Below are 23,285 nucleotides of genomic sequence, written 5' to 3'. Positions count from 1 at the left end.
AGAAGTTGGAAAAGTTTGAACAAATCAATCAGAAGATGGCTCAGGCAGCCTTGAAGGCACTTGGCCGCCACACGTGGTACATGAGCCCAGTACTAGTGGCATTTGCATTCTTTGACACCAGAATTGACAAAGAAAGCAAGATCAATATGATTGAAGCATTGAAAAATGACGGTGAAAACCCCTCTCCAAAGAGACCAGCTATCAAACGAGGAACCGCCCTGTCAATCGCTGGCCTCATAACAAAACACACCAAGCATTTCTTCAGCATCCTAGGGACCCCAACTGATTGGATGGATAAGGATCCTGGTTCATGGGAGCAAGAAACCAGCTTTCAGGAAGCAAAGAAAGCCGCCAGTGGCTTAGTCGTGGTGAACGACAGGGCAGAAAGGGGTGTCGCATTGATACAAGACTACAATAAGCTCCTTACAAAGGATGAAGAGCAAAAGCAAGCTCTGCTTCAAGTTGTTGCTGCTCACAGGAAGATGTACCCCGATGCCAAGAAGGCAACAGTGGTGAAACAGGCCCAGAAATAGGAGTTACATTTCTCATTATATTTGGGTTTTTTAATATTATGTGATATGGCGTCTCTTCATTTTATGAACTGAACATTTGGATTGTTATCATTGAATTTGAGTTTTCATAGCAATATAGTGCTATTTGTGCAGCTATTGTAACTTGTGTTTGCTAGAATACAAAGAAAGTGAGTGGAGGGTGGATTTTCATAAAACAAACTTCTGGTTTTGCTTTCGATCCATATATAGAAAAGTTTTGTAGACACCTTTAGTTTGAAGGCTGATGTGGCACCCCTAAATAAAATCAGATTGCTTTCATATTTGGTGTCTTTTCATTTTGGAACAAAAGGAACAACATAAAGGCATGTCCCAGTAAATATTTAAAAAAAATTATTTTGAGCACCACCCTATTGCCCAGGTTTAAAAAGTTTTTAAAAAGGCAGGAGACGACGATGGTTCATGAGCGAGTGGTATTCAATGACAAAGGACGGACTATAACCGAAACAGGCCCAGACAGGCCAGGCCCGGAAATGTCAAAACGAAGGTTACTGACCTTGAAATGAGTTAGAAAATAATGTATAATCAGTTATGAGGTTAATTAGCTACACAATACCGAAAATGCGGTGAAAAATGAATTGAAGAAAAAAAAAAAAAATGGAGCTCCGTGGGGCTAAGACACATGACATTGGCCGAACCAAATACCGAAACCCATGTCACATTCTGCCAAACCCCTCGGAGAAGATGTAGCTTGAACTCGATTACCCCCTAAAAAGACGTCTTTTTCGGGCGTGGCTCCGCCCACAATGGGCGCAATACGCCCACTCTAGGCAGGACACAACTAGATTGTAGCGACCCATGGGTCCCCCAAAGCTCGAGACCAGCAACATAATCTCCTTGCCCCAGCCGGTGACGTAACCGGCGGACAAACCGCGGCGCCGAGGTTATAATTCCTTGCACCTGTCGGTCACATGACCACCAAAGCGTGCCTCGCCCGAGAGGTGTGGCTTTGGTTCTGACGTATGCTTTTTGGCTTGGATGATATGTATGCGAACCCGATGAACGGGTTTTGAGAGTTCCCGAGTTGATTATACATTAAACATCTTCTCGGACGAATCTGTGTCTTGTCCGTCACTTCGTCCGTCTCAAGCAGGAGCACTGCTCCTTCACTGGTGACCCCGAGTTTATGACACGCGATGGACATGGCAGTGTCCCTCAAATTGCCCACTTTCTGGGAAGCCAATGCCGCCATCTGGTTCGCTCAGGCGGACTCCCAGTTCGCTCTGCGTGGCATTACGGAGGACACCACTAAATACCATTAAGTGGTCGCCGTGCTCGGCTCCGTGACCGCCGCCTGCTGCCTGAGCCTCCTCCAGAGCCCACCCGCTGACGGCAAGTACGACGCCATCAAGGCACTTCTTCTGGGTGCTTTCGCCCTCTCCCCGGCTGAATGCGCACGACGCCTGCTCGACCTTCCTGAGCTCGGCGATACGCGCCCGTCCGAACGTATGGACTACATGCTCGCGTTGCTCGGCGAGCACCCCTAGGATTTCCTTTTCCGAGAGCTTTTTCTCCGCCAGCTCCTGGGCCAGGTACGGGTCGCCCTGGCCAAGCACGACCATCGTGAACCCCCGCGACCTCACCAGGGAGGCCGACAAGATCTATTCGGCAAGCCAGCTCGTCGGAGCGGCGAGCCAGCTCATCGGGGTGGCTGCCGGGAGCCCGCCCGCCGCCCAGTCGGAGCCCGCGGCGCAGTTTCCCGCCCACCCGCCCGACGCCCGTGATGCAGCTTCCTTCCCGGAGGCCGCCGGGCCGGCGCGACTGGCAGCGGCGACGCCGCGTCGCCCAGTCCCGACACGTCGACCGGAGCCCCCGCCAGACCCGGCCTGGTGTTATTTCCAGGCCAGGTTCGGGCGGCGGGCCCGATCATGTCGACCCTCGTGCACGTTCGTCAAGTCGGGAAACGGTCGGGCCGGCGCTCACTACCAGCCATGAGCGCCGGCCGTTCCGGAAGCCTGCTATTCATCGCGGACCAAGCGTCGGGGCGGCGTTTTCTCTGCGACACCGGCGCTCAGCTGAGCGTCATTCCCGCTTCAGCGGAGGACAGGCAGGCCGCCATTTGCGGCCCCTCCTTAATCGCGGCCAACGGCTCCGCCATCCGCACCTTCGGCCCACGCACCGTCGCCCTCCGCTTCGGCAGCCAGCTCTTTCGCTGGGAGTTCGTGACGGCGGACGTCCCCATGGCTTTGCTCGGTGCCGATTTCCTTTGCGCCCATGGGCTGCTGGTCGACGTTAAACGCCGGCGTCTCATCAATGCCGAAACTTTCAGCTCGCTGGCGTGCGCCTTGAGCCGTTCCGCGCCCACCGAGCTTTCCTGCGTCCTCCCGTTGGCAGACGACTTTGCGTGTCTCCTCGCGGATTTCCCGGCCCTCACGCGACTGACGTTTTCGGCCGTCGCGGTGCGTCACGGCATCGAGCATCATATTCCCACTATGGGCCTGCCGGTGTACGCCCGAGCCCGCCGTCTCGACCCAGCCAAACTCGCTGTCGCCAAGGCCGAGTTCGCCACGCTGGAGCACCTCGGCATCTTGCGGCGCTCCGACAGCGCCTGGGCCTCACCGCTGCACATCGTCCCGAAGCCGGGGGGCGGATGGCAGCCATGCGGCGACTACCGCCGCCTCAACGACGCCACTACCCCCGACAGGTACCCCGTCCCGCACATCCAGGATTTTTCCGCCCGGTTGGCGGGGCAGACCATTTTTTCAAAAGTGGATCTGATTCGGGGGTACCACCAGGTGCCCGTCCGCCTGGCCGACATCCCGAAGACGGCCGTTATTACACCCTTCGGCCTCTTCGAATTCCTCCGGATGCCCTTCGGCCTCAAAAACGCGGCACAGGCGTTCCAGCGCCTGATGGACGGCGTGCTGCGCGACTTGCCGTTCCTCTTTACCTACCTGGACGACATCCTCGTCGCCAGCACGTCCAGAGCCAAGCACCTCCTCCACCTCCGGATGCTGTTTGGCCGACTCAGCGAGCACGGCTTGATCGTCAACCCGGCCAAATGTCACTTTGGTGCGGCGACGATCGACTTTTTGGGCCACCGCATCGCCCGGAACGGCGCCGTGCCGCTACCGGCCAAAGTCGAGGCCATCGCCGCTTTCCCGCGCCCCTGCTCCATCAAGGCGCTGCAGGAGTTCCTCGGGATGGTGAACTTTTATCACCGCTTCGTGCCCCGAGCTGCGCAACTCATGCGGCCCTTGAACACCGCCCTCCGCGGCCAGCCGGCGAAGCGCGACGTCGTCTGGTCCACGGACATGGACGCTGCTTTCACCGGCGTGAAACGGGCCCTCGCCAACACCACGCTGCTGGCCCACCCGGTACCCCATGCTCCCATCGCCCTCACCACGGACGCCTCCGACTACGCCGTGGGCGCGGTTCATGAACAATGGGTAAACGGGGCCTGGCAGCCGCTCGCGTTCTTCAGCCGGCAACTCCTGCCCAACGAGTTGAAGTACAGCACTTTCGACCGCGAGCTCCTCGGGATGTACCTGGCCGTCCGCCATTTTCGCCACCTCCTGGAGGGCCGCCCGGTCACGGCCTTTGTCGACCACAAGCCATTGATTTTCGCCATGGCCAAGGTCACGGAGCCGTGGTCGGCCCGCCAGCAGCACCACCTCTCCGCCGTGTCGGAATACACCACGGACATCCGGCACGTCGCCGGAAAGGACAACGCCATGGCCGACTGCCTTTCTCGAGCCGGCGCCAACGCCGTCCACCTCGGCGTCGATTTCGCCCTGATGGCGACGGACCAGGCCACCGACGGCACGGTGCAGGTGCTCCGGGTGGCGGACACGGGCCTCCGCTTGGCTGACGTCCCCTTCGCGGACATGGTCCTGCTTTGTGACGTCTCCCAAGGCCGACCTCGCCCCGTTGTGCCGGTCACCTGGCGGCGTCGCATTTTTGCTTCACTCCACGGCCTCTCTCACCCGGGCCGGAAGGCGTCTCAGAGGCTGGTGTCGGCACGTTTCGTCTGGCATGGGTTGCGACGGGACGTCCGCGACTGGGCCAACGCCTGCACACACTGCCAGCGGGCCAAGGTCCACCGTCACACCCAGGCTACGCTGGCTCCTTTCACCGTGCCCGAGCGACGTTTCGACCACGTCCACGTGGACCTGGTGGGTCCCCTTCCCCCATCGCAGGGGTTCACCCACCTGCTTACCATGGTGGACAGGACCACCAGGTGGCCGGAGGCCATGCCCCTCGCCTCCACCACCACCACCGACATGGCCCAGGCGTTCATCGCCACCTGGGTCGCGCGTTTCGGCACACCGGCGGACATCTCGTCGGACCGCGGCCCACAGTTCACGTCCGAACTGTGGGGCGCGGTCGCCCGCACGTTGGGCGTTACCCTGCACCGCACCACGGCCTACCACCCCCAGGCCAACGGGTTGTGCGAGTGGTTCCACCGCTCCATGAAGGCCGCACTCATGGCCGGCCTCCAGGACGACGGCTGGGCCGACCGGCTCCCGTGGGTCACTTTGGGCCTCCGCACAGCTCCAAAGGAGGACCTACAGGCGTCCACCGCCGAGCTTGTGTACGGCCAGCCCCTCCGCATCCCGGGCGAGTTCGTGCACGACGCCACCAGCCCCTGGTCCGCCACGCGCCAGCGCACGGACTTCCAGGAGGCCGCCCAACGTTTCGCCCCGGTGCCCACGTCCCGCCACGGCGACCCCCAATCCTACGTCCCCCCAGCACTCCGCACGGCGGAGTACGTCTTTGTGTGCCACGACGCGCACCGGGGGCCGCTCTGGCCACCATACGACGGACCCTTCCGGGTCCAACGATGGGACAACAAGTCCTTCGTCGTCAGCATCGGCGGCCGGGCGGACCGGATTTTGGTGGACCGCCTCAAGCCGGCCCACATGGACGTCGGCCAGCCGCCACGGCTGGCTCTCCCCCCGCGGCGCGGCCGCCCCCCGTCCACTGCACCGCCCCCGTCCGGCCACCCGCCACTAGCCAGGGGTCGTTTCGGTCGGGTCATCCGGACCCCCCTCAGGTTGACCTTCCTGGACCAAGTCGATTCTGGGGGGGCGTGTGTAGCAACCCATGGGTCCCCCAAAGCTCGAGACCAGCAACATAATCTCCTTGCCCCAGCCGGTGACGTAACCGGCGGACAAACCGCGGCGCCGAGGTTATAATTGCTTGCACCTGTCGGTCACATGACCACCAAAGCGTGCCTCGCCTGAGAGGCGTGGCTTTGGTTCTGACGTATGCTTTTTGGCTTGGATGATATGTATGTGAACCTGATGAACGGGTTTTGAGAGTTCCCGAGTTGATTATACATTAAACATCTTCTCGGACGAATCTGTGTCTTGTCCGTCACTTCGTCCGTCTCAAGCAGGAGCACTGCTCCTTCAAGATCATGATATCAACCTCCCACCCAAGTTTCATCAAGATCGGATGATATCATTGGGTAGTTATGCTGCGGACAGAGACACAGACAGACGCACACACATGACGAATATGGTGGTCACTTGATAACTCGTGAACCAAAAACGGGAGGTTATATGTTTGTCCACAGGAATTTTTTTTTTTTTGGTGGGTGGAGAGATGGAGGCAATCAAGACAGCGCTATGTTTCCGATACACCGCCTGGGTTCAATGTTTCATCTGATTCAGAAAATTATAATTTCCCGGAAGTTTGAATTAATTTGAAGCAACTCTTATTACCTGCATAGGCATCATGGGCCGAATGCCTTTCGACTTCGTCAATGTTTCTCGTATATCTTTGTAACTTGTGAGAATGTAAATGTTCCAGCTCATGGTCGGAGACTAGCATTATTGCGTTTGTCGGAACAATACGTCGACCCTTGCGGCTCTGACGCGTCATACTTGGAGGAAGAGGAGTACAACATGGTCTCCATTGCGGACTATCGAGGAATGAGGGAGGGTTATTCGTGTGGCTATTGCGGCCATCCCGAAGGCAAGTACGCGACGGGTAAGTTGAACCACCCTTTGTTTGTGAATGACCACAATAAAGAAGAAGAAGAAGAAGCCAGGAAAACAAAGAAAATTACCTTCGACACGGCGAGGTTGATATAGACTGAATTTTATTTTAACCTATCACTTATTTCGGCACACCGACAATGTGAATATCAATTCAAAAGGAAAAGAAAGAAAAATAATTGAATTGGATATTGTTTCCTGTTTCACCTCCAACGTCCAATGAGCGAGCTTCTCGAGGTGGCGGGCGGAAGTGGTTCCCGTGCTAAGTTCGATGCGGAAATTCCCGACACAGGATATGAGGATTCGGACGGGTCGTTGTGAGAACACTTGAAACGTCATTTAAAAAGGTGGAAAAAAAACAAACTTATAAAACGACTTTGTCATCAGTTGATTGAGGGTGATTTTATAACAGTACGATAACTACTACACGTGCTTGCTTCGTTTAACACGGCATTTACTATTCAGGTCGAGACGACTGAGTGCTGAAGTTTGCGGTTCAGCTTGTATTGCGCCATGGCCCGGTCGATCAGCTCTTTTAGTGTGTTGGAGTACTTCTCAGAGAGTGGAGGCAGTAAATGCGGTTACTGTAACAGAAGCTCGTCGAGTCTCTCTCACGGTGTGTGTGTGTGTGTGTGTGTGTGTGTGTGTGTGTGTGTGTGTGTGTGTGTGTGTGTGTGTGTGTGTGTGTGTGTGTGTGTGTGTGTGTGTGTGTGTGTGTGTGTGTGTGTGTGTGTGTGTGTGTGTGTGTGTGTGTGTGTGTGTGTGTGCAGACTTGGCATTTAATATGGAATATATTTTTTTTCTTGACTTGGGTACTTTCTTAACTCAGTATATCAATCTGGTGAGTTTCTTTTACACTTTGGTGATTTCTTTGTTAAAAGAACCATGTCACTGATTGTCTGTCGCAGCAAGAAGTCAACAACAGGATTATATCACAGGTGGCGTGGCAAAATGTATGGACGGGTGCATTTGATGATTGGCTTCACAGTCGGGTATACAAGGGTTGTTGCGTTCTGTATTAGTGGAAAACAACTGCTGCACGTCTCCAAAAGTTATTGCCGCTTCCTCTGGAGATGGTCCGTCAACTCGACAATGCTGTTTGTCATGGAGTGGTGGCTTTACGAAATTACGGTATGAAACAGCGTGCTATTGCTCGGCAGTATGGCATCACTCAAGGTCAGGTGTCAAAGATCCTGAAACGAAATGCTCAGAGGGGTCTCCCTACTCCAATACCGAGGCCAGGATGTCCCCGCAGAACCACAAGGAGGGATGATCGCCAGCTGCACCGGTTAGACCGCAATGGCCGTACCAAGTCAGCTAATCGGCTTAGGACTGAGTGGCAGCAACTGACAAATGTGCCTGTATCCAGAAGGCTAGTCAACCAACGACTGGTTCAAGAAGGCTATCATGCCAGGCGTCACCTGAGAAAGCCACGCCTGACCAGACAACACCGCCAGCGCCGATTGCAGTGGGCCAGAGAGCACCGTCAATGGCAGCCAGGACACTGGAATCGCGTGATCTTCAGTGACGAGTCTAGATTTCTGGTCTATCGTCAAGATGGCGGCGTCCGAGTACGCAGACAAGTGCATGAAGCCTACAACAAAGATTGTATAGTGCCATGAGTCCAAGCTGGAGGTGGTGGGGTGACCGTTTGGGCTGCTTTTCATGCAGGGGGCAAAACTGACCTGGTTGATCTGAATGGAAACCTGAACCAGTTCAAGTACAGGGCCATTCTGGAAGAAACATTGCTTCCATTTGCTCGCGCAGTCTTTCGAGGAAACTTTGTCTTCCAAGATGACAATGCACGGCCTCATCGTGCTCGCATGATCCAACACTTTCTTGCTGACCGTGGTGTAGAGCATATGGAGTGGCCTGCCATGTCCCCGGATATGAATCCGATAGAGAACTTGTGGGCAGAATTAACGCGTCAAATCGACAACTTGGACCAGCAGCCGACCTCTGTGCGTGAATTGCAGCAGGCTATTGTCACTGCATGGCAAGTGATTCCTGTCCAAACCTTGGCAAATCTCGTGAACAGCATGCCTCAACGTGTACGTGCTCTCCTGAATGCTCGTGGGGGTTACACGAAGTACTGAACTGTAATTTTACTGTCCGTAATCCCAGTCGTAATTTAACTTTTGTTAAAATTTTTTTTGGCTAATGTGCAAAATAAAGAGATACTTCTGGAAAATGTGCAGAAGTTTAACACAGTACTGTCCATGAATTGAGTTCGATATCAGTTTTCATCACTTTCAAGGATAAATTTATTTGTTTCGAAATGTCAAATGTGGTTTTTGTTTCTTTTAAAGGTCACATTAACAAAATCTAGAATAATTTCAACATAATTCCAATGAACTTTTGGTTCTAAGACATCTTGAAAAGTAAGTTCACCCCCACAAAAAAAATATTCCATATTAAATGCCTAGTCTGTAGATATATATATATATATATATATATATATATACACAAAGAATTAAGTTAAGCACCCCTACACAAAGAATTAAGTTAAGCACCTCCTAATCCTGTCCTGAACCTGAACCCCCTCGAGCACGTTTGGGACATGTTGGGACGACAAATTGCGAAGATGGTCCCTCCAATAGCCAATCTGGATGAATTGGAACGTGCATTACATCGGGAATGGAACAACCTGCCACAGCAACGCATACGACGGCTTACAGGGTCTATGAGACGTAGGGTTGAGTCAGTGATCCGATCACGTGGGTCCTACACACGTTATTGACGCAAAGATCGCTAGAGGTCTTCTCAGAACAATGACTGTACGTTAGAAAACATAAACGTCATCCACACTGTCCGTGATGGACCTATAGCTCCATACTTAAATTGAGGTGAAAATATGCCTAAAATTCCCAAAAATTTTCACCTTAAATTATTCAGAATAAAATATTGAAAACGGCATGATTGTTATGTTTTTATGTGACCATAATATCACTTCTCCAGAAAATATAGCAATATCATGGGTATATTACACTGTTTTGACGACAACAAACTTGTAATGTGCGAGGTTGTAAAAAAACGGGGGGGGGGTGCTTAACTTAATTCTTTGTGTATATATATATATATATATATATATATATATATATATGTGAGAGTGTGTGTGTATATGTATATGTGTGTTTGTGATTGGTGTTACATACCCTCCATGACCTTCGGAATGTGTTACAAGAAGAAAAATGGATAACTCCAACCTGCTTAATCCAATGTCATATGTATTATGAAGGATTGGGAACCACAAACAATAAACAGATAATGGTTTAGGTGTATGTTTCGTCTGTATTGCAGGCATGTGGGCACACGTTATGTCTGCGGAAGATTACCAGGATTTGATTGACCGTGGCTGGCGGAGGTATGGTTTGGCCAAGAGGTCACCTGTATTTCTAAAATTGCTTTACGTATGTGCATGCATGTTATGTTTTCGAGAAGGAAATCTTGCACAAAGATATTGAATTGTACTCAAACTGCCAAACAATTGTAAATAAGTATTTAAATAGGTGTAAGCAGGTCTGCCTCTGAATATAAAATATATACCTGCTAAAGCTTATGCTGATACCTTTGGTATAGATGAAAATCAGGATGGTTGTGAACAGACATCTCCCTGAGGTATAGTCATAATGGTAACCTGAACCAGGCCATACCATACAATACACACATTAGGAGATAGCTAACTAATTTAATTAACTTATCCTTTCCTTAGGCCACTTTTGTTTGCATTATTTTGGAAGCAATGGTGAGCGCTAGCCGATTATTAGTTTTGCAAAGAAGCACAAATTTAGAATTTCCTAGTTATGTAAAATTATTACAATGAAAAAGGAAGTTTTGCTGCACATTTATTTTTTAATATACAGTGCAAATTTGTGTGTATTTTGCCAGGAGTGGAAAATATGTGTACAAGCCAACGATGCACCAAACTTGCTGCCCTCAGTACACCATCAGGTCAGTCAGTCCTTTGTCCTCTTTTCATGAGATTCTGCATTGTTCTGTTCATTGTTCCCATTTGGACCATGGCTCTTGGTGCATGGTGAGCTAAACTAAGGCTCATTGTTCATCGTGAACTAAGGTTAAATTCCCTTATTGGCATATACTGTCTGTTTATGAATACTTTTCCTGTTATGTTAATGTAACATTGTCTTACAAATTTATTTATCCTGCAGGTGATTTATTTGCAGGCTCCACTTATAAGCATTATTTCCGTGGTTAAACTAGAAAACAGTGTAGTTTACCTGAGTTTGGAGTCCATCATACTTTGCTTTACAACCTTCTTTTTTTTCTGATTTGTTTTCCTTTTTTCAGGTGTCTTATAAATGACCAAGATTGTTGATTTGTTCCATCATCTCTCTGATGTCACATTTAATTTGCAATGTCAACCTAGTTTTAATGTAAATACTCCAACATTGTTTTGATTATATATATATATATATATATATATATATATATATATATATATATATATATATATATATATATATATATATATACACAATATATATATATATATATATATATTCATTCATATATATATATATTCATTCATATATATATATATTCATTCATATATATATATATTCATTCATATATATATATATTCATTCATATATATATATATTCATTCATATATATATATATTCATTCATATATATATATATTCATTCATATATATATATATTCATATATTCATTCATATATATATATTCATATATTCATTCATATATATATATTCATATATTCATTCATATATTCATTCATATATATATATTCATATATTCATTCATATTCTTCCTGTGATTTGTCCAGAGGTTTACTTGGTGTCGTAGATAATTTCTGAGGAAATGTTTTTGAATGTGATATTGGTTGGATGGTGTCTCAAATGGAATAGTCTTGCAGTCTGAGGGGAGTTAAGTGCATTAGTGTCCACACAAAATTTGTTGTTGTTGTTGTATGACATTTGAACCCCCAGATCAAGATTCCGTGGGTGCCACCCTGGGAACCTTGAGCATTTTTTTTACAGAAGGTATTAATATGCAAATTAACTGGCACCAATAATTCAATTACTAATTTAACTTGTATCTCAGTACGTTCTTAACCAAACTTCACAGAAAAGGTGTCTATGACCAATTTTTCAAGGTCTACTATTCTTATGAAACAATTACATTTACAATCCTATTTCAATTTACCCTATTTCTGTGCAAATTAGATGATGCCATTCATAAATATAGATACTTTCTTCTCGCTGACTAAATACAAATGCTTGGTTTGTTGCAAGCTGATGCTTCATTATAGGACTACACAATGGATGACTGTTACTTCAAGCCATGTGGGGGAACAACGGGCAAACCACTGATCACTGCCGGACCAGATCGCATCCGCAGCATCATTAGCATAAGTCAAGCAAGGCAGGGCGCTCTAGCTGTGGAGCTGGAGAGGCGTTTAGAAAGTGACATCCAGGTTATCATTAGATGTCATGACTGTGTTTAATCATTCACTTCAAAGACTCGCATACAGAGACTATTGAAACGATCAGGTGAAGCCCCATCCTGAAAACGACGGTGATGGGTTGAAACCTCTAAATTTACTTCAAGGAACACTGTCTGTTTTGTGGGGAATGATGTATAATGGGCATGGATTTGTAAAACCCCAGTTGATGGAGACGTGTTGTCATCTGTCGGACTGCTGACCATGAGGACCAGCTGACCTTCAAAGAGTGTGTTCTTGATCCATGCAATGCTACGCAGGATGATATTGGCCAGCAGGTCAAGATCCGGCCGGGTAATGGGTTGTGCAAGAATATGGAACTTCTCTAAGGTTTTTGAAGTTTATATAAAAACGGTGGTGCATCTCTATCTCGTCGAACGATCATCTCCAAATTGTCTGAGAAAATTGGCACAGACCTCCTTGCTATCTCTGGCAAAGGTGTAGCCAGTCTCCTCCTCTTTCGTAGCAAAGTGTCGGCATTGATTCACTTGCTTATGATTAAGATGACAATGATGAGATATAAATGGACAGCATAGCGAGAAAGATTACTAAACCACCGTTTAGAGGCCATTTTTCCCCGCAAAGCGGGGGTTGGCCTTTTCGGGGACCGTGGTAGTTGTTGTTTTTTGGTCCCCTTTTTGAAGCAATGTTTTACGGCCGGATGCCCTTCCTGACGCCAACCCTTTTTGCCGCCTTCAACGACAAACAGGGAATTACCAGTGAACTGGTACTCAATTAACCGACCTCGGAAGGATGACAGGCTGAGTCAACCCCCCTGGCATTAATTCGGCGATCGACCGAGATTCGAACCCAGGATCCTAGGATCCTAAGCCGGCACCCTAGCCGCTAGCCCAACACCAGGGATCAACACCAGGGACCAGAGAGCGAGAAAGATCACTGATGAGTCAAAAAATTTCTCTAAGGAGAGCAAGTACTATCAAGCAAGAATCAACATGAATATTTCTCTTGAATCAGTTTGAGTTTGACTCTGCATGTATTTATGCAGACTGCTGATTGGCAACATTATTACCAGCATTATTTCTAACCAACCGACATTGCAAATAGCACTAGGTGTGCTGCTCAGCCAGAAAACACTCATTGAAGATCTGTATGACTGTCATATGTGCAGTTCCTGTGATGAATATCTACGATTTAAAGCATCTTCTGCTAAGGCTGCACAGATGCTGACAAATCTTCGGGGCATGGTGAATGCAGAGAAAGGACCCATTCAAGTCATACCTGACATTTTTGATTCAAACGTATCAACACAGAATGGACTCCTATCAATTCATAGTCCAGCCTTACTGCAAACCATTAAGGAAGACCAAGAATCGGAGGTGCTTGAAGCAGAGACAATTGTATCCATGTCCATTATACATCATTCCCTGCAAAACACAGTGTTTCTTGAAGTAAAATTTAGGGGTTTTTATTTGCTGCCATCATTTACAGGATGGGGCTTCACCTGATGGTTCGCCTGATCGTTTTGCCATCATTTACAGGATGGGGCTTCACCTGATGGTTCACCTGATCGTTTCAATAGTCTCTATATGAGTCTTTGAAGTGTACGATTAAACAATCCTTGCGACATCTCGTGGTAATCTGGTCGTCATTTTCTAAACGCCTCTCCAGATCCACAGCGAGACCACCCTGCCTTGCTTTGTTTGCTAAAGTGATGCTGTGTATCCGATCTGGTCTGGCAGTGATCAGTGGATCAGTTGGTCCTCCACATGGCTTGAAGTAACATTTGTGCATTGTGTAGTCTTATAATGCAGCATCAGTTTGCAACAAACAAAACGTTTATATTTAATCAGTCAGAAGAAAGTATCTAATTTTATGAATGGCATCATCCAGTTTGCACAATAATGGGGTAAATTGAAGTAGGATTGTAAATGTAATCATTTCATAAGAATCGTAGTCCCTGAAAATGTGGGTACAGAACGTTTTCTGGGAAGTTTGGTTGAGAACTCGCCGATTTTTAAGCAAAATTAGTAATATATATATCGGTCGCAGCTACAGTGCATTCAGAAAGTATTGAGACCCCTTCACTTTTTTCACATTTTGTTATGTTGCAGCCTTTTGCTGAAATCGTTTAGATTCATTTTTTCCCTCATCAATCTACACTCAATACCCCATAATGACAAAGAGAAAACAGGATTTTAGAAAGTTTTGCAAATTTATTAAAAAGAAAAAACTGAAATATCACACTTACATAAGTATTCATACCCTTTGCTATGACACTAGAAATTTAGCTCAGGTACCTCCCATTTCTCTTGATCATCTTTGAGATGTTTCTACACCTTGATTGGAGTCCACCTGTGGTAAATTCAATTGATTGGACATGATTTGGAAAGGCATACACCTGTCTATATAAGGTCTCACAGCTGACAATGCATATCAGAGCAAAAACCAAGCCATGAGGTCGAAGGAACTGCCTGCAGAGCTCAGAGACAGCATTGTGTCGAGGCACAGATCTGGGGAAGCCAACAAAAAAAATTTCTGCTCCATTAAAGGTTCCCAAGAGCACAGTGGCCTCCATAATTCTTAAATGGAAGAAGTTTGGAACAACCAGGACTCTTCCTAGAGCTGGCCGCCTGGCCAAACTGAGCAATCAGGGGAGAAGGACTTTGGTAAGAGAGGTGACCAAGAACCCAATGGTCACTCTGGCTGAGCCCCAGAGATCCTGTGTGGAGATGGGAGAAACTTCCAGAAGGACAACCATCACTGCAACACCCCACCCGATCTGGGCTTTATGGCAGAGTGGCCAGACGGAAGCCAAACAGTTCAATCTTGGTTTCATCAGACCACAAAATCTTGTTTCCAACAGTCAGAGTCCTTGGAGGTGCTTTTTTTGCAAACTCCAAGCGGGCTTTCATGTGTCTTTCACTGAGGAGAAGCTTCCGTCTGGCCACTCTGCCATAAAGCCCAGATTGGTGGAGTGTTGCAGTGATGGTTGTCCTTCTGGAAGTTTCTCCCATCTCCACACAGGATCTCTGGAGCTCAACCAGAGTGACCATCGGGTTCTTGGTCACCTGTCTTACCAAGGCCCTTCTCCCCCGATTGCTCAGTGTGGCCGGGCGGCCAGCTCTAGGAATAGTCCTGGTTGTTCCAAACTTCTTCCATTTAAGAATTATGGAGGCCACTGTGCTCTTGGGAACCTTCAATGCAGCAGAAATTTTTTGTTGGCTTCCCCAGATATGTGCCTCGACACAATCCTGTCTCTGAGCTCTGCAGGCAGTTCCTTCGACCTCATGGCTTGGTTTTTGCTCTGATATGCATTGTCAGCTGTGAGACCTTATATAGACAGGTGTGTGCCTTTCCAAATCATGTCCAATCAATTGAATTTACCACAGTTGGACTCAAATCAAGGTGTAGAAACATCTCAAAGATGATCAAGAGAAATGGGAGGCACCTGAGCTAAATTTCAAGTGTCATAGCAAAGGGTATGAATACTTGTCAATGTGATATTTCAGTTTTTTTCTTTTTAATAAATTTGCAAAACTTTCTAAAATCCTGTTTTCTCTTTGTCATTCTGGGGTATTGAGTGTCGATTGATGAGGGGAAAAATGAATTTAAACGATTTCAGCATGAGGCTGCAACATCATAAAATTTGAAGAAAGTGAAGGGGTCTGAATACTTTCTGAATGCACTGTAATTTGCCTATTAATGGATTTTGTAAAAAAAAAAACGTTCTTGGGTCACAGGGTGGCGCCCACGGAATCTTGATCTAGGGGGGTTCAAAGGTCATGAAACAGCAAAAAAATTCTTTTGTGCAGATGCTAATGCACACTTCACCCAAAATAGTGGTCTGACCGCTGGACTAGAAGGTATATTTGTGGAACTCGATTGTGTTTCTTTTCAGATGCCATGCTCTGGATTTCCTGCCAAATAAAACACACAAAAAGGTGCTGAAAAAGATGTCCAAATTTCTTGCCAAAGGAGATATTACAAAAGGATTGACAGGTACCTTTTCTTATTAATCATTCATGAGGATGTTGAAAATCCATATCGGTGGTATACACTGTTCAAAGGTTGAAAAAATTTGAACCATTGCTCAGACAGTCTGAAAATGCCTTGACATAACTGTCTTTATGCAAATTTTAAGGCATGAGATTCAGAAAAAGCAGAAGGGTACTAAATGTGGGTGTGCACATCACACACTTACACACATACACACATTACACACACACTACACACATACACACACCACAGCTGCGCTTCCAGAAAATGATGCAACCAGCAGCCATGGGCTGCATATGGAATGCCACAACATCCCTTGCATAGGTGAGCCCTGAGCTCTATCCCCTGTACATGTACCCAATGCCCATTGACGTTTATGGCGTATACCCATTGGCCAAAGGCACATAATTTCATGGGGTAAGAGACCATTTCCGATTTTAAGTTGGTCACACACACACATCTCGTTTTTTCATTTCTGTTCCTCACAATTCTATCTCTCTTTTACACACACACACACACACACACACACACACACACACACACACACACACACACACACACACACACACACACACACACACACACACACACACTTAATTGTACAGTATCGGTTGTTCCTAAACTTAAATATAAATAATTTAAAGGATTGTTGTAAATGATGTTAATTTTACAACATCCTATATTCAACTTTATTTAAATTGTAAACCTCAAACATAGTTTCTCCACCTAAAGCAAGATCCTTAACCCGTAAGCAACTGACTAGTTTCCTGACTGCATGGATCATCAGCTGGGCACCGTTCGTCCTCGAGGTTTCGATCCTTTCAGCCCAGGACCTCTCCAAACGGCGGATCCACAACCTCGATCATGGATCCACATCAATAGATGGTACATCAGTAGATCCACAACCTCAGTTGCATCCAGGCAGTCAGTTAACCCATCAATGCACCAACATATTGCATCGCACATTTGCTACAGGTCAATAGGTAAACTATATTTGAGGTTTTACATGTAATTAATTCTTTAGTTTCTTTTAACTTGTAACATCTAGCCGTTACTGTACAATTAATTATATTGTTTGTGGTTTTCATGCTTTGAAATGTAGTTGAACAAACATAAAATATCATATAAATGTAGTTTAACAAACACATTAAAATCACATCAACAAAGAATAAACATATAAATATATGAGAAAATGTATAGTGGATTTTCCACCAAAAGATAATGACAAATCAGTGGGAGAAGCCTCACCAAAAGAAATGTCAATCATCACACACATCTCGTTTTTTCATTTCTGTTCCTCACAATTCTCTTTTACACACACACACACACACACACACACACACACACACACACACACACACACACACACACACACACACACATTCACACACCGTGAGAGAGACTCGACGAGGGAGGGGGTGGGAGGGGGTAGCTTGAGCGGGAGGGGGTAGCTTGAGTGGGAGGGGGGAGCTTGAGCGGGAATAATATTTTCGGGCCGGCCTCAACATGAGTGCTACCCCCAGAGCACAGGTTGTCTGAGGTTGATTAAATAATCTCTTGTCTCTTTGGCTTATTTAGAGTTAGAGTTGAAGGAGTTATATTAATAAAATACGTTTTTTCCCCCTCATTTAATTGATTACCCGCACACATAAACTTGGAAGTCACGGCCCTCCTTGCACCGTTCACTCGTTCAGAAAAACTCACGGCCTTCTTTACACCGTTCACTCATTCAGAACAACTCACGACCTTCTTTATACTAACGCACACAGAACATCACACCGTTCACACACTACTCACTCGCACAAGTCACTCCACAGTTTTCCTTGATCGCTCCCTCATACCATGCTATTTTAGTAAGAACAGAACATATTACTAAGTTTGGACCATGTCCAGACAGATATCTTCATTTCTAAAGAGAGAAACTGCACAAAATGCATAAAAACATTTTATTCACTCAATATATTTGGGCCGGTTGGGATTTGGAGCCGGGAGCAAATGGGGCAGGTTGGTAGCAAATCCCCCTATAATCCGCCATCACACACACACACACACGGACTTTTCGTATTATAGACAGATATATGCAACCTTAAAATATTTTTGTTAATGGCAAAACATTAATTTGATGATTATGAAATAAAAACATTTTATACCAAGTTGGGAGGCTCAGATATTTAAGGGTTTACTGTACTGTATTGTTCTGTTGATTGAAAGCTGAATTGTACCTACAGATGAATCGACAATGGATATGAATACCCTTCCAGACCTTCTCCCCGTCCAGGATCATCTTTGCCCTGATCTTCGTGATCCTAACATTTCAACAAAGGAAGGATTGCAGGAACCATCTGAAGCTATCGCCAGCAATCAAGCAACCAAAACATTCTTTGGATCAGAAAGTAAAGTTCAAAAAAAGAGAACGCCCCATCCAGGTGAGCAGCATTGAGTTTGGTGACTGGTGATCCTCTCCATGGCAGGTGGATTTTCATTTGGTCAACTCTCTGTAATTTGTAAGAGATTCTTGTCCATTTGTTGTCATGAACACGTATTTTGAGTTCGCTTTTCCTCAAAAAATTACGATAGATTTTTGTTGTTACTTTTCAGATCAATACCTGAACCATAACCATTAAGCCATTACCTTAACATTAACCGTTACCTTAACCAACCAACCGTTAACTTAACCATTAAGCCAACACCAGTGCCCGGTTGCTAGAAACTTGGATAATTTAACCACTAGATACGAGCTATCCTGTGGTTAAAATTCTTATCCGATGGTTAACTATCTGACATAAACTATGGTTGAATAAGGGGAGGATAGCCATTTCGCTCTAACATAGGGTAGCTAAGGGCTGGATGAGGTCACTGAGGTGTGGATAAACGTTTGATTGGAAGATGACATCCCACAATGCATTGCACTGTCTCGTCTGCTTGCAAAACAGTCATGATGTCTTAAGTCGGTCATACTAGAAAGAGGAAGGCAAACTTTAGGCCCACCAAACAAGATATATGCTGTGTCTGGCGACTTAAGAGCATGGAACGGTTGGCTCGTACCTGCCGTTTCATCATATAGCATGTGCCGATACTGTATTATGTTGCCGTGATGGGGTACGAATATCGTTGTTTTCTACCGGTTCGCACCACACTCCTATTTGCTGGCGTGATGATGTAATGACATGTGGATTCATGATTAGATCACCATTAAAGATATATAGTGTTCAAATATTTATATCTAAATAAAACATCGGTAGACCAACATGATGACCACCTCGTATCGGTACTTCCTTTACCATTAATTCTCTGTGAAAGCAGGGCGCAAGTCAATAATTGTTTTAGCAGAGTTCCTGGCTGTTAGAAAGTCGGACATTTTATTCCCTACATAAGAGCTATCCTTTGTTTAAATTTCCTTTCTGATGGATACCTAACCGACGGATAATCCATGGTTGTTCAAAGGCTGACAAGGGTAGGATAGCTATCCCCTGGATAAGTGCTAGAAAAGACGTGGTTAAAGTTTTGATTGACATATGGTATCCCACAATGCATTGCTCAGTCTCGTCAGCTTGCAAAACAGTCATGGCGGGTGAAGTCAGTCGTACTAGAAAGAGGAAGGCACATTTTACTCCAACCGAACGGAATATGCTGCCGGGCAGCAGAAGATCATAGAAAGCTCATAAGGAGTAAATTTTCCAACATCCCAACAAACTATGTGAAGGGGAAGTTGTAGTTGACGATGACAGCTAGTGTCAACAGTGTCAACAGTGTCAACAGTGTTGCCATCAACAACAACTATCACCCGACGGTGGAAGTGAAAGAGAAATGGTTCACACATTGTGTAATGTAACTTGACTGACTCGACAGACAACGATGGATTGTCATGCATTTATTAACTGTCAGGATACAGGCTTGTTTCACTTCCGTGCCATCTGCATTCTGATATTGATGCCACTGTCATTAGCAACTCTTAAGATTCTCAGTATGTTGAAACTGATAAGTGGGATTTTGAAGAAACTATTGGAGGCAAAATTAGTGATTGATACACTTTCGGGGGAATTGTGGAGCCATATCATTTTCATCTTGTGTGTCCCCTTTTGTGAATGCACAGGATAAGTTCAAAATGATGATATCTACTATTAATTAATCACTAGCCGAAACCCGTGGAACATCCACGGAAGGGAGGATGTGGTGTATGGATAGAGTGTACCATTATGGATGGCATCGGGGATTTGCTTGTCCGAGTAAGAGTTAGGAAGAAAGATGAGAATGAAGAGTGCGTATATGAACAACGATCGCCGACACCGGCACAAATGCATGCTCTGGATTGTCCACTCGGTGGACGGCTTGCTTTCGCCTTCGCCTGTCCAATCAGCAGACGGCTTGCTTCGCCTTCGCCCAGCAGACGCCAATACGATGGCGTCGTAAGATGGCGTCGTATCGGCAGTTAATCGGATGCTTTTGGGCCCCAACGTCGGCTAATTCAGATTTTTCGAGTATGGCTGTAGGTGATAAACAAAGAGCGTGGTTCGTAGATCATAAATCCATTAGTGCCGTGGGCATCGGGTCACTGGGTGCAGCATGAAAGGGATAACAAAGTCGAGTCTTTACGCTATTATTATATAGACTAGCCGAAACCCGTGGAACATCCACGGAAGGGAGGATGTGGTGTATGGATAGAGTGTACCATTATGGATGGCATAGGGGAAGGGGAGCGCTCATGGGATCTTCTTCTTCCGTTAAGCTCCAATTTTTTCTCTTTAAGTTAAGTCCAATCAGTCCTCTCTGCTCGAAGTGCTCAGGCCATGCCTTCCTGCTCTCATACTTTTATTTCCGTTCGGTGTAGAAAGAGATTGACATATCGTTCGTCTGTTTTCAGCTCGTTATCTTTAAGCTTCCTTACGTCTCGCCACCTGCTACACCTCTCTGAGTTACGAGGATTTATGCAACGCACCCCGAGTATCGCAACGTCACTCCATTTAACTTTATTAAAATGACGATAAAGACGTTTCCTTATATATCCTAATTTAAAATGTTCAAGGGAATAAAAAGACCATTTGGTTCACACCACCCATGTTCACACCACTCGACTGTCCAATCAGCGGATGGCTCGCTTCGCCTTCGCCTAGCAGACGCCAATACGATGGCGTCGTAAGATGGAGTCGTATCGGCAGTTAATCAGATGCTTTTGGGCCCCAACGTCGGCGAATTCAGATTTTTCGAGTATGTCTGTACGTGATAAACAAAGAGCGCGGTTCGTAGATCGTAAATCCATTAGTGCTGTGGGCATCGGGTGACTGGGTGCGGCATAAAAGGGATAACAAAGTCGAGTCCTTACGGTATTATTATATAGACTAGCCGAAACCCGTGGAACATCCACGGAAGGGAGGATGTGGTGTATGGATAGAGTGTACCATTATGGATGGCATAGGGGAGCGCTCATGGGATCTTCTTCTTCCGTTAAGATCCAATTTTTTCTCTTTAAGTTAAGTCCAATCAGTCCTCTCTGCTCGAAATGCTCAGACCATGCCTTCCCACTCTCATACTTTTGTTGCCGTTTGGTGTAGAAAGGGATTGACATATCGTTTGTGTGTTTCAGCTCGTTATCTTTAAGCTTCCTTACATCTCGCCACCTGCTACACCTCTCTGAGTTACGGGGATTTATGCAACGCACCCCGAGTATAGCAACGTCACTCCATTTAACTTTATTAAAATGACGATAAAGACGTTTCCTTATATATCCTAATTTAAAATGTTCAAGGGAATAAAAAGACCATTTGGTTCACACCACCCATGTTCACACCACTCGGCTGTCCAATCAGCGGACGGCTCGCTTCGGCTTCGCCCAGCAGACGCCAATACGATGGCGTCGTAAGATGGCGTCGTATCGGCAGTTAATCGGATGCTTTTGGGCCCCAACGTCGGCTAATTCAGATTTTTCGAGTATGGCTGTTTGTGTTAAACAAAGAGCGCGGTTCGTAGATCGTAAGTCCATTAGTGCCGTGGGCATCGGGTCACTGGGTGCGGCGTAAAAGGGATAAAGTCGAGTCCTTACGCTATTATTATAATATAGATGTTTGGGGGGTACAGGAGCTGGAGCTGTCAGGGCTGTTTTAAATATCTTGTTTGTTTGGTTCTGCAGCTGCAAGAGAAATTATATGGGATTTTTGCAACTATTGCTAGTGTGTGTGTGTGTGTGTGTGTGTGTGTGTGTGTGTGTGTGTGTGTGTGTGTGTGTGTGTGTGTGTGTGTGTGTGTGTGTGTGTGTGTGTGTGTGTGTGTGTGTGTGTGTGTGTGTGTGTGTGTGTTGCGTCCACTGCCACCACTCGTGTTAATAGGAAATTATAGGAAGTCCACACTTGCATCCATGGATATTTCTCATATTTACTATATTTTTCCGTGAGTCCGATTTGCATCCAGGAACACCACCATTATAGTTAACCATTACCAAATTCCCACTCCTTGGTTTTTTGTTTTTGTTTTTTTTTGGATACAAGATTGAGGCTCGTGTAAGAGACGACATTAAACACACAAAAAAAATGGACACACAAAACATACAATAAAGGGAGCGGGAGACAAGATGGGGTGAGGGGGAAGCACACAAGTACAACAGGGACATCGGGAGATCCGTGGGAGGGAGAGGGCTTGGGGGGAGGAGTCATGGGAAGTGGGGGGGGGGGGGGGGGGGAGAGGTACAAAGCACATGTACACTGCTAGGACTTCCAGGAAAGAGGTTGGTATTTCAAAAAAGTGGATCTGGGGTAAATTCATGGGGGTTGAATAGATCAAGGTTTTGGATGGGGGAAGATAAGAGATGGTGGTGAACAGCTGTTTTAAAGACCTGGAGGGAGGAGTGGGATTGAAGAGAGTGAGAGAGTTTGTTCCAGAGGTGGGAGTAAAGAGGAATGAAAGAGTAAAGGTGAGCAGAGAGCCTTGATTTTGGCAATTTCACCAGAAGAGGGTTGCTGGCAGATGTGCGACCTGTAGGAATATTTGGGGGACAGAGCACAGACAGAGCTGGGGAGCTAGGCCGGATAGGAGTCGGTAGAAGACAGAAAGACAACCAACCTACCTGCCTGCGGTGAGTGAGTGAAAGGCCCTCACAATCAGCTTCATCGCGGGAGATTCCAATGATTCTGAAAGCTTTGGTTTCAACAGCGCGAAGCCGAGCTAGGTGTGAGGCAGGAGCACCAGCCCAGAGGGGAGAGCAGTATTCCATTGAGCTGCGGATGAAAGCCTTGTATGTGGTGAGGAGCTCAGGTGTGCCAAGGAAGGACTTCGCATGACGGAGGATGCCCAGTCGGCGACTGGCTTTAGAGGCCAGCTTTGAAATGTGGTTTTCCCA

At 46.5% G+C, this 23,285-nt stretch overlaps 1 protein-coding gene across 27 annotated transcripts in view; it reads left to right on the top strand.

Moving 5' to 3' along the window:
- Positions 1 to 6,153: 6,153 nt before the first annotated feature.
- Positions 6,154 to 23,285, top strand: part of ATE1 (arginyltransferase 1) — a 109,706-nt gene continuing 92,574 nt past the window's right edge. For 8 of the 27 annotated variants that reach the window (XM_068110197.2, XM_078774476.1, XM_068110192.2 and 5 more), the window contains exons 1-6: positions 6,739 to 6,861; positions 6,980 to 7,130; positions 9,815 to 9,878; positions 10,403 to 10,465; positions 15,861 to 15,961; positions 18,187 to 18,384. In XM_068110197.2, the coding sequence (XP_067966298.1) occupies positions 7,028 to 7,130; positions 9,815 to 9,878; positions 10,403 to 10,465; positions 15,861 to 15,961; positions 18,187 to 18,384 (529 nt within the window). In that variant the 5' untranslated portion in view covers positions 6,739 to 6,861; positions 6,980 to 7,027. Of the gene's footprint in view, positions 6,507 to 6,738; positions 6,862 to 6,979; positions 7,131 to 9,814; positions 9,879 to 10,402; positions 10,466 to 15,860; positions 15,962 to 18,186; positions 18,385 to 23,285 lie in introns of those variants that run through there. The other 19 variants (XM_078774472.1, XM_068110198.2, XM_068110190.2 and 16 more) reach the window with 12 other exon arrangements.

The sequence above is a fragment of the Myxine glutinosa genome, chromosome 3 (genome assembly GCF_964187855.1).
Source record: "Myxine glutinosa chromosome 3, kmMyxGlut1.1, whole genome shotgun sequence".
Lineage (NCBI taxonomy): Eukaryota > Metazoa > Chordata > Myxini > Myxiniformes > Myxinidae > Myxine > Myxine glutinosa.
This window is presented reverse-complemented; position numbering and strand designations above follow the sequence as displayed.